This window comes from Gracilinanus agilis, chromosome 5 (genome assembly GCF_016433145.1).
Source record: "Gracilinanus agilis isolate LMUSP501 chromosome 5, AgileGrace, whole genome shotgun sequence".
Lineage (NCBI taxonomy): Eukaryota > Metazoa > Chordata > Mammalia > Didelphimorphia > Didelphidae > Gracilinanus > Gracilinanus agilis.
This window is the reverse complement of record NC_058134.1, coordinates 34,442,196-34,456,369: the sequence shown is the minus strand read 5'-3', so window position 1 is coordinate 34,456,369 and position 14,174 is coordinate 34,442,196. Positions and strand designations below refer to the sequence as shown.

Sequence of the window (14,174 nt, the reverse complement as noted above, 5' to 3'; positions counted from 1 at the left end):
TCTCTGTCTCTGTCTCTGTCTCTGTCTCTCTCTGTCAGAGGTGAGAATTGAACCCATGTCTTCCTGGTATTGAAGCAATCCCACTCTCTACTATATCTCCATTTTAAAAGAAAGGTAAATGGGGTACTAGAGAGGTGGAGAGAATTGTCTAGATTTCTCATAAGCTTTAGAGACAGATTTTGAACTCACATCTTCATGACTTCCAGTTCAGCATTGAAACTATAAAACCACTTAGCTGCGTTGGAAGGCTGTGATTTAAAGAAAAAAAAATCCTCTTGGCCAACCTTGTGATGGGAGTATCTACAGTTTGCTAAGCAGGTTCTTAGGAAGGAGACATGGACCATCATGGTTCTTCTCATTCAGCCCTTCTAGCTTGATGTAGGATCTCCACAGCCATTGCCTCCAAGAAGGAAGGCTCACCCCACTTCTGTGTGGAGGTCTTGGAAGAGGGCTGTTGTGGAAGTGCTCTTCAGCTAAACTCTTTTCATAACATTTGACTTGAGGAACAATTGACCTTGCTCTAAAGTTCTCCCATTGTAGCTGTAAGAAGTACTTCTCTGTCTGTTGTTACTACAACATCCAGAAGAGGAAATGGTAACGGTAGGCTGTGTTTTGGGGTGCGTTCTAGACACCATTTTATTTGATCCTTACAGCCCTCTGGGGTAGAACATACAAATACCATTTTCCCTGTTTGAGATGAGGAACACAAGGATACAAAGAGATCAGAGGACTTGCTGAAGGTGACATCACGGATAAATGAATACCTGAGACACAAAGCTTCTCTGAATCCAGTGTTCTTCCTACTCGATGGAGCATTAGTTTTATACAGATCATCGAAATAATACATCCATTCAGCAGTAGTCTTCCATAACAAATGGCAGAGGAAAAAGGCTGTGATTTGGAGAAGCAGGCTGAAATGAAGTGCCTTTAGTTTCTTAAGTACAGCCTCTCTCAGCCTTTGCCAGATGTCTGAAGTAGGAGTAGCAAAGCCCATGAAGCTCGAAAGTTCAGATGTATTTAAAGGATAAATTCCTAAACAAAATCAGGATCTCTTTCATCACCATTTGTACTTGAGTTTATTTTCAGACAGATAATGGGTTTTCTTCACCATTTGTACTTGAGTTTATTTTCAGACAGATAATGGGTTTTCAATGGGTTTTCAATGAGCGTTGTTACTATTGAAAGTAATAAATACAGTGAAAAGAAAGTTGTCCACGTCCAGGCATTGTTTTCAGCAGTGAAAGGGAAGTTGAGCTTGCCAGTTGGGCTTTGGATGGTCGAGCATATACAGTGATCCCTCGCCTATCGCGGGAGTCACGTTCTAGAGACCTTCTCGATAGGGGAAAATCCAGTGTTATATTTATTTTTATATTTTTACATATTTTATTTTTAAATTAAAAATAATTTTTATTAAATTAAATTTAATATAAAATTGAAAATAATTTTAAATTAAAAATACATATTTATATGTATTTTAAGGCTTTACGAACCCTTCCCACTTTCCTATAAAACTTATCCACACACTTATTAACCTATCAGTCACTGAGCCAATCAGCATTCAGGATAGAGAACACAGCGCTGTGGTTGGTTACCTTTCATCCCATCAGCCAATAGGGTGCTGAGATAAGTGTAACCACGCGATACAGAATTAGATAATGTTTTTTTGAAAAATCTTGCGATACAGTGAAGCCTCGATAAGTGACCCGCGATGTAGCGAGGGACAACTGTGTTGGCATCTCCTTGTGGGACAAACAACAAAGCTGCTCTAGCAAGAAAAAGGAGATTTAAATGAAAAATTCCTGGAGGTTAGGACATTCGCAAAAGATCAATGAGTGACATTAGATAGTCACCTGGAGCCAAAAGAAAACCCAAGTTCTTTGACTGACTGCTCATGGATGGATGGAAGTTAGCTGCCAGGGAAGGATATCTGAGCCAGAATGTGAAAATGGATGGCTGACTAAGAGAACCATGTATCCAAGTTTTGAAATTATCTTATTAGAAAGCACTGCGTATCAAAAGATGTGGGGGAAGTGTACAGACCTTGGAAGCTAGAGTTAGTAAGAATCATATTTGTTCCTGTGGAATACAATTTTTTTTCCTGTCATTCTTTTCAGAATTCCCTCTCTTGGCAGGAAATCTCGGAGATGGTGCAGTTTTCTTTAAAAATAAAGTCATTCTGGGGGCAGCTGGGTGACTTGGTGGATGGAGAGCCAGGCTCAGAGATGGAAGGTCCTAGGTTCAAATCTGGCCTCAGATTTTTCCTAACTTTGTGACTGTGGGCAAGTCACTTAACCCTTACTCATCTTCCGTCTTGGAATCATACATAGTATTGATTCCAAGACAGAAGATGAGGATTTAAAAAATAAAGTCATTCTTTTTCAGAAAAAAAAAAAGATAAAGAAAATATTAGCTATAGTGTGATAGTAGATTAGAATCTTCTAGTCCTCCTGAGCCAGCAGACTGATAAATCAGACTTAATCCAGCATATTGGAAACAAGGAAAACCTGCTGAATGAAACTAAGTGATACCAGCCAGACGTGTTCTGAAATCAGTTGGCTATAAGAAGGAACTTGTGCAGAGACGAGCCTGAAGTTATCACAGAATCTCAGAGTCAGACGAATCCTCGGTGACCATCTAGCTTTCTCTCTGCCACAGTCTACCCCACCTCTGTGATTGAGCTGGCAAGCACTGCTCCAGCCTTTGTAGGAATCCCTCCATGGACGGGGAGGGCATTACCCTCTAAGGCTGCCCATTTTACTGTGAAGCCATTCAGATTATTCAACGAGTATTATTATCTTTACATCAAGCCATGATCTGTCTCCTGGAAATTTCCATCTGTTGTTTCTAGCTCTTTTTTCCTTCAATTTTTTCCCTTCTTTTTCTTTTTCTACCTCTTTTTTTCCAGATTCTTACCCCTTTTTTGGGGGGGAGTCATAAGCCATGTTAGCAGGCTGATGAAGCCTACAGATACCTTCTGAGAATAATGTGCTTAAATACATAAAACAAACCACGGAAGGAAAGGAAACTGATTCTCTTGACATTTACTTCTCAAAATGCTAAAAAGAAAAAAGTTCCCAGATCGCACATTAAAATAATCTCCTCCTTTAGGGCCATGTGGAAATCATTCTCTAGGACACATCCGCTCAAATACTGCAAGATCACTATCACATGTCTCCAAAGTTCCGCTATTCCAGAAGGTATGATAGGAAGTTCAACTGAGATTCTAGGGTTGCTCATTTAGAGTAAGAAGGATCCATCTAGACCAGTTCCCCCATTTCACTGATGAGGAAAATGAGGACAGGGCAGTTAAATGATTTGACCAAGATCAAAGAGGTGGTAATTGCCTTAGGTAGGATTAGAAGCTGGTGCCTTTGCTTCTGGAACCAGAGCTTTTTGCATCAAACTACAAGTCTTTCCTTCTCTAGGCTAAACAACCTACCTTCCCTTCCTTCCTTCCTTCCTTCCTTCCTTCCTCCCTCCCTCCCTCCCTCCCTCCCTTCCTTCCTTCCTCCCTTCCTCCCTCCCACAGAGGCACACTTGAGGCCATCGTGGCTGCCTTCCTATAGATACTCTCCATTGTGTCCGTGTCCTTCGTTGGTAATGTCCAGTGCTGAAGAGAGTCCAACATTGAGAATGTGATGTGAGCAGGGGAGAGCAGAGCTTTAGCTGGACTCTACTTCTCTTACCATGGTCAAAGATCTGGTTGACTTTTTTGGTCCTCATAGCATGTTACTGACACTTGCTAAGATTTTGCAGAAATAAGAGAGCCACCCAGCTGCTTTATCATGATATTTAAGTAAAATGTCCAGCCCTGATCTCATCCCTGAGCAGCTTGGTTGTACAGTGGGTAGAGCTGGGCATGTAATCAGAAAGACTCATCTGAGTTCAAATTTGGCCTCAAACACTTACTAGCTGTGTAACCTTACAAAAATCACTTACCTCTGTTTGCCTCGATTTCCTCATCTGTAAAATGAGTTGGAGAAGAAAATGGCCAACCACTCCAGTATCTTTGCCAAGAAAACCTCAAAAGAGGTCAGGAAGAATGGATATGACTGAAATAACCCAACAAGAACACATCTCATCTCTATGACAAAAGCCCATTAAAACAACTCATTTAACTTTTTTTTTCCCCTAATGGGAAAAATCTATTTTCTTCCCTTGCTATCTCAACCTTCCCTTCCCCTCAGGGAAAATGAGGAGAAAAAAAGAAAGCCTTTGTAATATATGTGTGTTGTTGAGCAAAATAAATTTCTACATTAGCCATATCCAAAAAGTAGGTCATATTCTGCCCATCGCCTCTTTGTCAGGAGGCGAGTAATGTCTGGAATTGTAGTTGTTCATTGTATTGATCAGTTTTGTTGGCTTTCAATTCCATGCTTTTAGCATTCGTTTTCCTCCAGTGATATGGAAATTCTTTGTGATGACTGAAGGGGAAAAGAGGCAAAGTTGAGGGTCACCCAAATGGCGGGAAAGAAGTCCATAGTGGGCAAGAATAGGTTACACCATGTTGTATCCAACGCTTTGCAGAATCAGCGTAAAAGAAGTCATTAATTGTTTGATTGAAAAAAAAACAATATGGTCATGTTATATGGAGAGAGCAAGCTATCGGTGCCGGCCGGCCAGCTGGATATCCTGACCCATTGGAATCCTTGTCATGGCAAGAGAATGCGAGACCCTCAGCACACCACGTCAACCCCCTGTGGCCAATGTAAGAGAGGACGTGGCCGAGAATTGCATAGCGGAGGCAGGGGTGGGAGGGTTATTCTCTGCAAGAGGAGGAAAATTTGCTCATTGGGAGAAAATCTTGAAGTGATGAAATTCCACGTCCCCTGCAGTTCTGCAATTTTGTGTCTGGAATGTGTTCAGCATAGAGACGATGGAGTAACAGAAACCAGTAATTCATTAGCATGGCATTGAACAAAAGCCAAGAGAGAAGCGTGGCTATGTAAGGAAACCTCTTCTATTTGGATACTTGGGTGTAAACAGGACATATGGATAGAGGAAGAAACCCTCCACGGGTGAGGAGAAAGATGAGAAGTGAAAATCCTTAAACTCAGAAATCACTTTTGGTAGCTTAACTGGAAAAGGGGTGAAGCCTGTTTGTACTTTGAACTTGAGTTCAAATCTTGTCATCTAGCAGATGTAACCCTGGGAAAATCGCTTAACTTCTCTGTTCCTTAGTTTCCTTCTCTATAAAATGAGGGCATTAGATGAGATGACCTCTAAAGGCCTGTCCAACTTTATGATCTTGTCACCCTTTGCGTCTGTTTTCTGATTCTTATTTTCTACTCATCGAATTTCGTTCACCAGTTTCTCGTACATTTACATCACAGCTCTTGACGTCACTCTTTTCTTCCTTGGGAGCATTTCTGTTGATGTCAGAATTTGTTTGAGGGACTACCACAGAATAAAGGAGGAATTCGTGTAATTGTGCAGTGCATGGAACAAGCCAAGTGTCTTGGGATGAGAAAGCTTGAGTCGGGGCCAATTCCTGAGAAGAAATTCACAGCAGGACCCTGGCATTTTGCAGAACGTTCACGAGAGTCCCTTGCTGCTGCAGGTCTTGAACCGGGGACTAAATCTCCACAGAATCATCTGACCTTCCTTTTCACTCGAACCCGAATTCTCCCCAGATTTCCTAATCTGTAAAAACAAGAGGGCTGAGATGGTGTTTGTGATCCCTTTCTGCTTTAAGAATCATTCATGTCCCTTCATGAAGTTACATTCTGTATCTAGTCAAAACGGGAGAAGAATAACATGACTTAAAAATGGAAACGATGTGCCAAGCTGGCCCAGAGAAGCAGAGACCGACCGGGGCACTGTAGATTCATTTGTACACAGGTGAGCAAAGGAAAAAGTTAAAATCTTTTGAAACAGGATTCGTGTTCCAGGCTTGAAATGAGCTGAAATATTATCTTACTTCCTTTTGATAGGGAGGGTCCGAAACAAAAGCGCTGCCTCCTTGGTGACAGCCAGACCTGTAGGGAAGCTTTTCTATTTATTTATTTATTTATTTATTTCTGTCATTGAAATCATATCTAAACCGCCCCACTTCCTTCTCTTCCTCTCACTTCAAGTGTTGACCATTTGCATCAATTATCAGATGTCGCTGACTCGGTCGCCTGCTCTTCTCTTCTAGAAGTATTGATGCTTTATCAAATCGATGTATTTGAGAAGTAAAAACACAATCAGACGAGAGTCTTTAAAATGAATCCCCAGTGAGAGAGGAGTGGAATGGGAGAGATTCAAATACTGGACAGTAACCCTCTATCACCGTCTCTCCTCCTCAGCCCTCCCAGGCAGTCCTGCACACCCCACTAAATCGCTTTATGATTTTTTAATGGTAATTTTAATGAGCTGTCATCTTGGGCAGGAAGAACATCAGTCTTCAGGAGAGGGGTAAGCGGAGAGAGCCTCCTTTGTAGACGGACGTTCTCCTTAAGCCTACAGTTTTGGGAAGCCTTTAGTTTACAGAGAGCTCAGTTTTAACGGGATTCTTTTTCTGACCAAGAGTGTCTGAAACAGCCCTTAGATGATGGATCGGTGACCGGAACCGGCCATTCCTCTTCAGGGTGACTTACTGCCTCATTCTTTGAATGGTTAGGATTTCTTCTGCAGTTGGTTTGTAGGTCATAATTCACAAAATAATAAATGATGTTTCTGTCATGCCTATGTTGTTACATTATCCCCGTGAGTCTCACAGTAACCCCATGAAGTGTAGGTTCTAAAGGACCATTTTGCAAATAAGAAAACAAGGGCTTGGTGAGGTTAGATGATTTTTCTATGGTCACACAACTCTTTTTTCTTTTTAATCCTTCCATCCTGGAATCAATACTGTGTATTGGTTCCAAGGCAGAAGAGTAATAAGGATTAGGCAATGGGGGTCAAGTGACTTGCTCAGGGTCACACAGCTAGGAAGTGGCTAGGCTATAATCTGAACCCAAGTCCTCCTACTGAAAACCTGATGCATTATCCACTGAGCCACCTAGCTGCCCTGGTCACACAACTCTGAAATGTCAGAGGCAAGACTTTTACATTCTTCTTGGAACCTTTCCCAGCATCCTATTCACAGCAGTATACAGGCTTTCCAGTAGTCAGTCAGCCTACAAGTCTTTGTTAAGCACCTAATATGGGCTAAGTGTTAGGGATATAAAGGAAAAACAAAAAAACCAGTCTGCACCCAATCACATGAGCAAGACAGTGCAAACCACTGAGTACAAGAAGGGCAAACTGGATCATTTGGATGAATCGGAGATAAGTAAAGAGGGAAGGCACTAGGATAACAGTACCCGGTGACGTTAGGTCCAGTGACGGTCCATTTCTTTCTGTAGCACATGACAAATGTAATTTGTCATTTTTTTCCCATTTACTATATTTCCTCCTGTTCTATTTGCAACACAAAATTTTTAGGGCTCTGCTTTGACAAGGTAACTCCAAAATTCCTTTCAGGAAAAGAATTCTGTGATGGAGAAAAGAAGAGTGGAGGAGAGATTCAAAGTGGAATTTGAGCTTGGGGGCATTTCAAGAGTAAAGCTTGGATTCGGGGCAGACGAGAAAGTACTCATGAAAACCTCCCTTTAATTAATAAAAAATTGGTCCACATTGAGAGAAAGAAGAGAAATGCAGAAGGAAAACATTTGCTGTACCCATACATGTACCCACATAACCAATATAACATTGGTAATATGGGTACATGATTGGGGGTTTGAGTTTTAAAAGAAGATTCTATTACAAAAATGAATAATATGGAAATAGTTATGGAGTGATAACACATATATAGCCCAGTGGAAGTGCTTGTTGACTCTGGGAGTGGGGAGGGAAAGAATATCAATCATTTAACTAGGGAAAAATACTTAAATAAAAAAATTGGAGGAGGAGGGAATGCAGAGAAGGAGGCAGAACAGAGTCTGGGGAATGAGGATACAGAGAGAAGATGTTAATGATCCTAGTAGTAACAATGATTAGAACCACTCTGTCTGTGCCAGAGACTGAACCTGAACCCAGAACCTCGTCAGTTAGGGCCCCAATTCTATCATCTCTTTATGCTAGTTGGAGACAGTATGGTATGACGGGATTTTTCATTAAAAGGCTCACAAGTACCATCAGCTGCCTATAGCCCAGGCATTTACCATTAGGAGACATTCTTCTTGGTACAGTGAAACAGTTCTGGGGTTGGAATCCTCAGACCTGAGTTCAAATACCACCCTTGCAGTTTAATTCCTTATGAGCTTGGTAAGCCAGTTGACCTCTGGGAACTTCAATTTCCTCAGCAGTAAAATGAGGGTGTTGGACCAGGTGATGTTTAGGCTCCCCCTATCTCTAAATCAAGGTTTAAATGGAAAGGAAAGGTCTAGGCTGTATAAGGAAAAAAAATAACGTACGATTCAGAACAGATAATGGCCCAGGAGAGCACAGTTGAGTAAAGTTAAAGAGTGCTTTTGCTATCCAATTTCCCATCCCTCAAAGCTCAGGGGCCCTTGGACCCGGGTTCAGAACACCTTGCTCCAGACCCTAATCCTATTTGTTGCCGTGTTTGTTGGCTAGGTCAGTAGACAAGTTCAACACTTCATGACAGCACTTGGAGTTTTCTTGGCTAAGATCCTAGAGTGGTTTGCCATTTCCTTCTCCAGCTCATTTTATAAATGAGGAAACTCGAGTCCAACAGGGTTAAGTGACTTGCCCAGGGTCACACAGCTAGGATGTGTCTAAGGCTGGATTTTAACTCAGTTCCTCCTGACTCCAGACCTGGCTCTCTGTCCCCTGCAGCCACCTAGCTGCCTCTGTAAGCACAGTACAAGACTTTGTGTGAGGCCAGGCATGACCCTGCTGTTGTGACCGGTTGTTAATCCTCAGGGCTTTGATGGGCTTCCTCCAGTGTCAGTGGGGGGACTGCACAGTTCCTGGGGGGGTGGCTCATTGGTTTTCTCTCGTTGCTTCAGGTGGCTGTGCTATTGCCATGTGCCTCAGTTCTGTGACAGCCTCCCTCGCTATGAGACTACCCAGGTGTTTGGGAGGACGCTGCTCCGCTCCGTCTTCACCGTGATGCGTCGACAGCTGCTGGAACAAGCCCGGCAGGAGAAGGACAAGCTGCCCCTGGAGAAGCGGACGCTCATCCTCACCCACTTTCCAAAGTAAGGAGGAGAAGCTGGAGGCGGCTAGCTGAGGGCTCCAGGGATAGATGTCAAAGGGACCCCAACCCAGGAAAGGAAAGCTTCCCCCTTTGCCTCTCTTGGCTTGGCTACTTCTGTCCCTTTGATGCACTTAGTTATTTAATTTTAAAGAATCCCCTTATTTTCCATCTTAGATTCAATACTGTGTATTGGTTCTTAGGCAGAAGAGCAGTAACGGCCCGCCAGGCAATGGGAATGAAATGACTTGCCCAGGGTCACACAGCTAGGAAGAGTCTGAGGTCAGACTCCCCTCTCACCCCAGTGCCCCAGATGTTCTCTGCCTACCTTTTAGGTTTTTCTCTTGAAAGTGGCTTCACTCTGTCTCCTTGTTGGTTCCTGTCTTTGTTTTGTGGCATTATTTTAAGATTGGTTGGAAAGGATTCTCATGGTGGTTTAGCGCTTCCCTACTTCTACTTCACCATCTTGGCTCAAAGGGTCCCTTTCAGGAGGACCTCTCGTGCTCCACAGCTCAGGGTCTGACACGGGCATCATATTCTCCTTCTACTCCTTTCTTTGCCCCTTAGCCACAGCTTAGAATGTTTCACAAATGGAAGAAATGTGGCTGGAGGCAACGGCAAAAGAATTAGCGAGGGCTGTTCTTTGCCCTTACCCTGGACGATGAGGTCTTCTGAGGAATTATGAGGCACGGCAGAAGCTTGTTGACTCAGGATGTTGGTGTAGACGGCTTTGGAGTAGCTTGAGTCCACTTAAGGTTGTTCATCTACTCTTCTGGGGGGTACAGTGGAGCCGGGAGTTGAGGGGCAGGGATGGAGGAAGTAGTCAGTTCTTAGATGTTATTCAAAGACTGGCTCCCCATCCTCAAGCCCCCCAGAGTTTCAGAAGTGAAGTCTCCATTACAATGTTGGTTTCTGCTCAGTTTAACATGCTTTATGTTTTGGTGTCGGGGGGTGGGGGGCGAATGTAGTTAGCCTGAGCGTAGGAATGACTGCAAGTTCCCTGAATGTTGGTCTTGGCATCCCCCAGCCTCAAAGTCCCACCAGTGCCGTCTTGTCCTGGCCTCCTCCAAGAAAGCAGGAACCCTGCAAGTGCTGGCTGTTTACTGCCTTCCCCTCCACCCGGAACACATAACTTCCTCAGCACGTCACTTTTTTGCTATAAGATAATAATGCCGATTTCTAAAAGGACCTCCAAGTGAAAGCTGGGAGGACCAGAGAGTCCAACCCTTCTCATTTTGCAGAGGGTTCTTTTGGGGTTTAGAGCGTTAAAGGATTTGACAGAGCCACCACCCAGCTAGTAATTTTCTGGAAAGAGGTTTGGAACCTTGTTCTTGCTGGCTTCCAATCCGCTGCTCTCTTCCACTCTTCCACACTGTCTCCAGCTCTCTCTGATCTTTACAAGGGATCCGAAAGCCATTGATCCTCACAATGTGCTGTTGATACACAGCCTTATTTGTCCTTGTTTTAGAGGTGAACAACTCAGGGCTTGCTTGAGGTCCCACCATCGGAGCCAGGATTCTTGGGGCTCCAAGTTCATCCTTTTTCCAAGACACTCCACTCTGTTCTGCTCTCTTTTTCTTCCCTTTCCTTTCCTTCTTTGAGGAGTCACCCCTTTGTCACCAAGGTGTACCAACGTGACCTCAGCAATTCCTTGGTGCAAGACCCGGGGCAAGTCACTTAACTCCAATTGCCTAGTCCTTACTGCTCTTCTGCCTTGGAACTAATACTTATTATTTATTCTAAGACAGAAGCTAAAGGTTTTTTGTTTTTAAAATAAGTTAAGCAAAATTCACTAAAAGATCCTATCTGTCATAGATTGTATGCCCCACGGCACTCTCAAGGGCTCCCAACTCTACTGAAAAAAAGAAAAAAAATCATGAAGAGGTTGGATTAGATGATCCCTTCCAGCTGTGAACCCATGTGGGTTTCTTTGTTGTCTGGGCTCAAGTTTGGTGACTGCAGTATTTTCAGAAACATTGGACTTGAGTCTCTTTTGCTGGTTCTGATTACTTTTCTCTGCCCGCTCTTACAGTTCTTCCTGAGTTTCTCTGGGCCTTTCAGATTTCTGTTACTTTTGGTGATCAATAAATTGGGCATTGATTTTGTAGCCACCATGTGATGGCTACTCCGCCAGGTCCTGGAGATGCGAAGATAGTGCCTGCCTTCAGGGAACTTCTATTCTCTTCAGATCCCCAAATGGACACATCTCTTCTTCTCATTAGCTTTTCTTCTAAGTAGCTTTTCATAGCATTTTATAATTTTAGTCAAAATGACGGATCCAATGCCAAGCAGCAAACCTGCTTGTTTCAGTGATATTCAGAGAGAAAGTGGAATTGCCTTCCACAGCGATACTTCTTCCCTGGAAATCCATTTGGCCTCTATTAGATATTGGCTAATTATAGTGTTCTCTTGCTCCAGCACACAGACCTGGCAGCTTGAGACTGAGGAGCTTTGTGGCTTCGTTAATAATAGTAGGATCAAACTACCACCCACTTCTCCTTTTAAATCCCTTTCTGATGAAGGTGACAACATTGGAGGTTGTTGAGGGGATGGATGACGACTCATTCGGCACCCAGTTCCCATTTACTGATGGCTGTAGCCTGCCTACATGCTCAGAATGAAGCAGAGGAGAAGAGATGGCTCCATTTGGTGATGAGATTGTCATTCTTCTTGGCTCTTCTTTCGTCATTTTTAATTTCCCTCCTTCCTGAGCTGTTACATTTAATTAAAATTTCTTTTTTTATTGTGGACTTAGCAATTATCTCCAAAGCAAGAAGAACATGGAAGACAATTATATAAGAAATTGAACTTCTGGGACAGTTTTTGTTTTTTAAAAGAGCACGCATAGATATATGTGTATATGTACACGTATATACTGTTATTTATTTGTAAAGAACACATGCGCACATACCTTTGTGTGTCCATCCATCCATCCATCCATCCGTCCATCCATCTGTCCATCTGTCCATCCATCCATCTGTCCATCCATCCATCTATCTATCTATCTATCATTGAATACGGTAATAAAACTACTCTGTGTCCCATTTCTGTACTCTTACCTTTGCATGTTTTTAGCAAATGTTTTAATGATTTTCTTGAGTCTCAATCAGCACTCACCAGCCTACTACACCCTTCTCTCTCCTTCCCCTTGAAGTTAATACTTCTCTTGAGGCAGTTAGGCAGAATTCAAGGAGTCCCAACAAACTGTCCCGTTGGCTCTTTGAGAATGCATGTGTGATTGTGCATCTCAGCTCCATGACCATATATTGTAAATATGTATTTGTATATTTATATGTGTCAAGAGGTGGGCTGTATGTTACATCAACAATGAATTCTTTCTAAATTTTTCTTTCTTTCCCAGTCTCCCGCCTCCCCCCATTTCCCCTTTGACTTTTATTTTCAAGACATAGCTAACATTTTTTTTAAATTTGGAAAAATTTAAAATTTTCTTTCACTTAACAATTATCTCTCTCTTTTTTTTTTATCCTTCACAACTACCCCCCTAAGAAAAATGAAACCCCTTTTAATCAATTTGCCTAGTTAGGCAAAATAAATTCCCTTATTGGACATTCAAGAAATAAATTAAATAGCCTTTCCTCCTCCCACGGGCATGTCCTTATATCATAAATTTCCAGTGAGATTTTAAAGGTATTAGAGAAGAGGAAGAAACAAATGTATGGACTTTGGGTTTCCCCCAACTTTCCAGGTAAGCAGTTATGGCTTATGGGAGAATGGGGAACTCCATCCAGAATGCATATGTTGCGGGAGCAGATCGAAGATGCTCATTTAGGAGTCTTCTGCCATTCTTCTGTCCCTACCCCAGCAACTGCTGTCAATATTTACTCGATGAAAAGGAATATAGTGTAACATAAGGTGATGATAACTCAGTAGAATTAAGTTGGTTTGGGGCCAGCCAGGTGGCTCAGTGGGATAAGAGTGGCAGGCCCGGAGATCCCGAGTTCAAATGTGGTCTGAGACCATTCCTAGTTGTGTGACCCTGGGCAAGTCACTTAACTCGAGTTGCCTCACCCTTACTGCTCTTCTGCCTTGGAACCAGTACACAGTATTGATTCTAAGACTGAAGGTAAAGGGTTTTTTAAAAATAAAATCAACAAAAGGCATTAAAATCATGTTGGCTGAAGTTCGTGGTTCTCAAGGTTTCTCAGGTTCTCATGGGGTTTGGGGGGAGCCTCTTGTTCTCATGTTACAAATTGATAACACTAGTTGACAGTCATTGTCTGACAGTATATACATCATTTGGTAGCCATAATCCCCAGGGCTGAGATGGATTTTTCTGTAGAGTTCATTGATGTCTTTTGTTTTCACATTGCCTAAATTTCCCCATAGATTACTTTCTCCAGTTGCTTTCCCAAAGATCCATCCCATATAACAGTTTTTCTTAAAAGAAAGAAAGGAAAAATAAGTAAGAAAAATTGAACAATGTATGGAAAAATCTTGACGGTATAGGCATTGTTTCTCCCCTGTGGACAGAGGTTGGGGGTGATTTATCTTATATTTTTTCCTCAGGGTCAGGCTTGTTTGCAGTGCTTATTTTCATTGTTTCCTGGTGGTTCTTTCCATTTACATTATCGAAGCTTTGTTTTCTTGTCTCTGTTGTCTGTATTCAGTACATGTAAATCTCTCTGTATTCATCATGTTCATTGTTTCTTACAGCTCAGTAATATTCCAGTAAATTATGTGCCATAATTTGTTCAGCCATTCTCCAGTCAGTAGGTTTCTTTATTTCCAATTCTTTGCTCCCATAATTGATGCCATAAAGGCGTTGGTATATATGGAACATTTCTTTTTATCAGTCACTAGTTTGGGGTGTATGCCTAGCAAGGAATTTCTGGGTCAAAGGGTATGGACGATTTATTGTACAATTCCAAATTCTACCAGCAATTCCTCTATTTCCCTTTCTCCTCCAACAGAGATGATTCCCCTCTTTTGTCATCTTGAAACAATTATATTCCATCATCCCTTCTCCTGGACCAAGAGTCATCTTTATACGTAATCAGAATCGGAATGCCTTGGCAGCATTTTTTTG

The 14,174-nt window shown here is 42.4% G+C and overlaps 1 protein-coding gene across 1 annotated transcript in view; it reads left to right on the top strand.

The window, feature by feature from the left end:
• KAT2B (lysine acetyltransferase 2B) overlaps positions 1 to 14,174 on the top strand; it is a 95,221-nt gene that overhangs the window by 41,065 nt on the left and 39,982 nt on the right. The window contains exon 7 of the mRNA XM_044678887.1: positions 8,940 to 9,131. Coding sequence (XP_044534822.1) covers positions 8,940 to 9,131 — 192 coding nt within the window. The remainder of the gene's footprint in view (positions 1 to 8,939; positions 9,132 to 14,174) is intronic.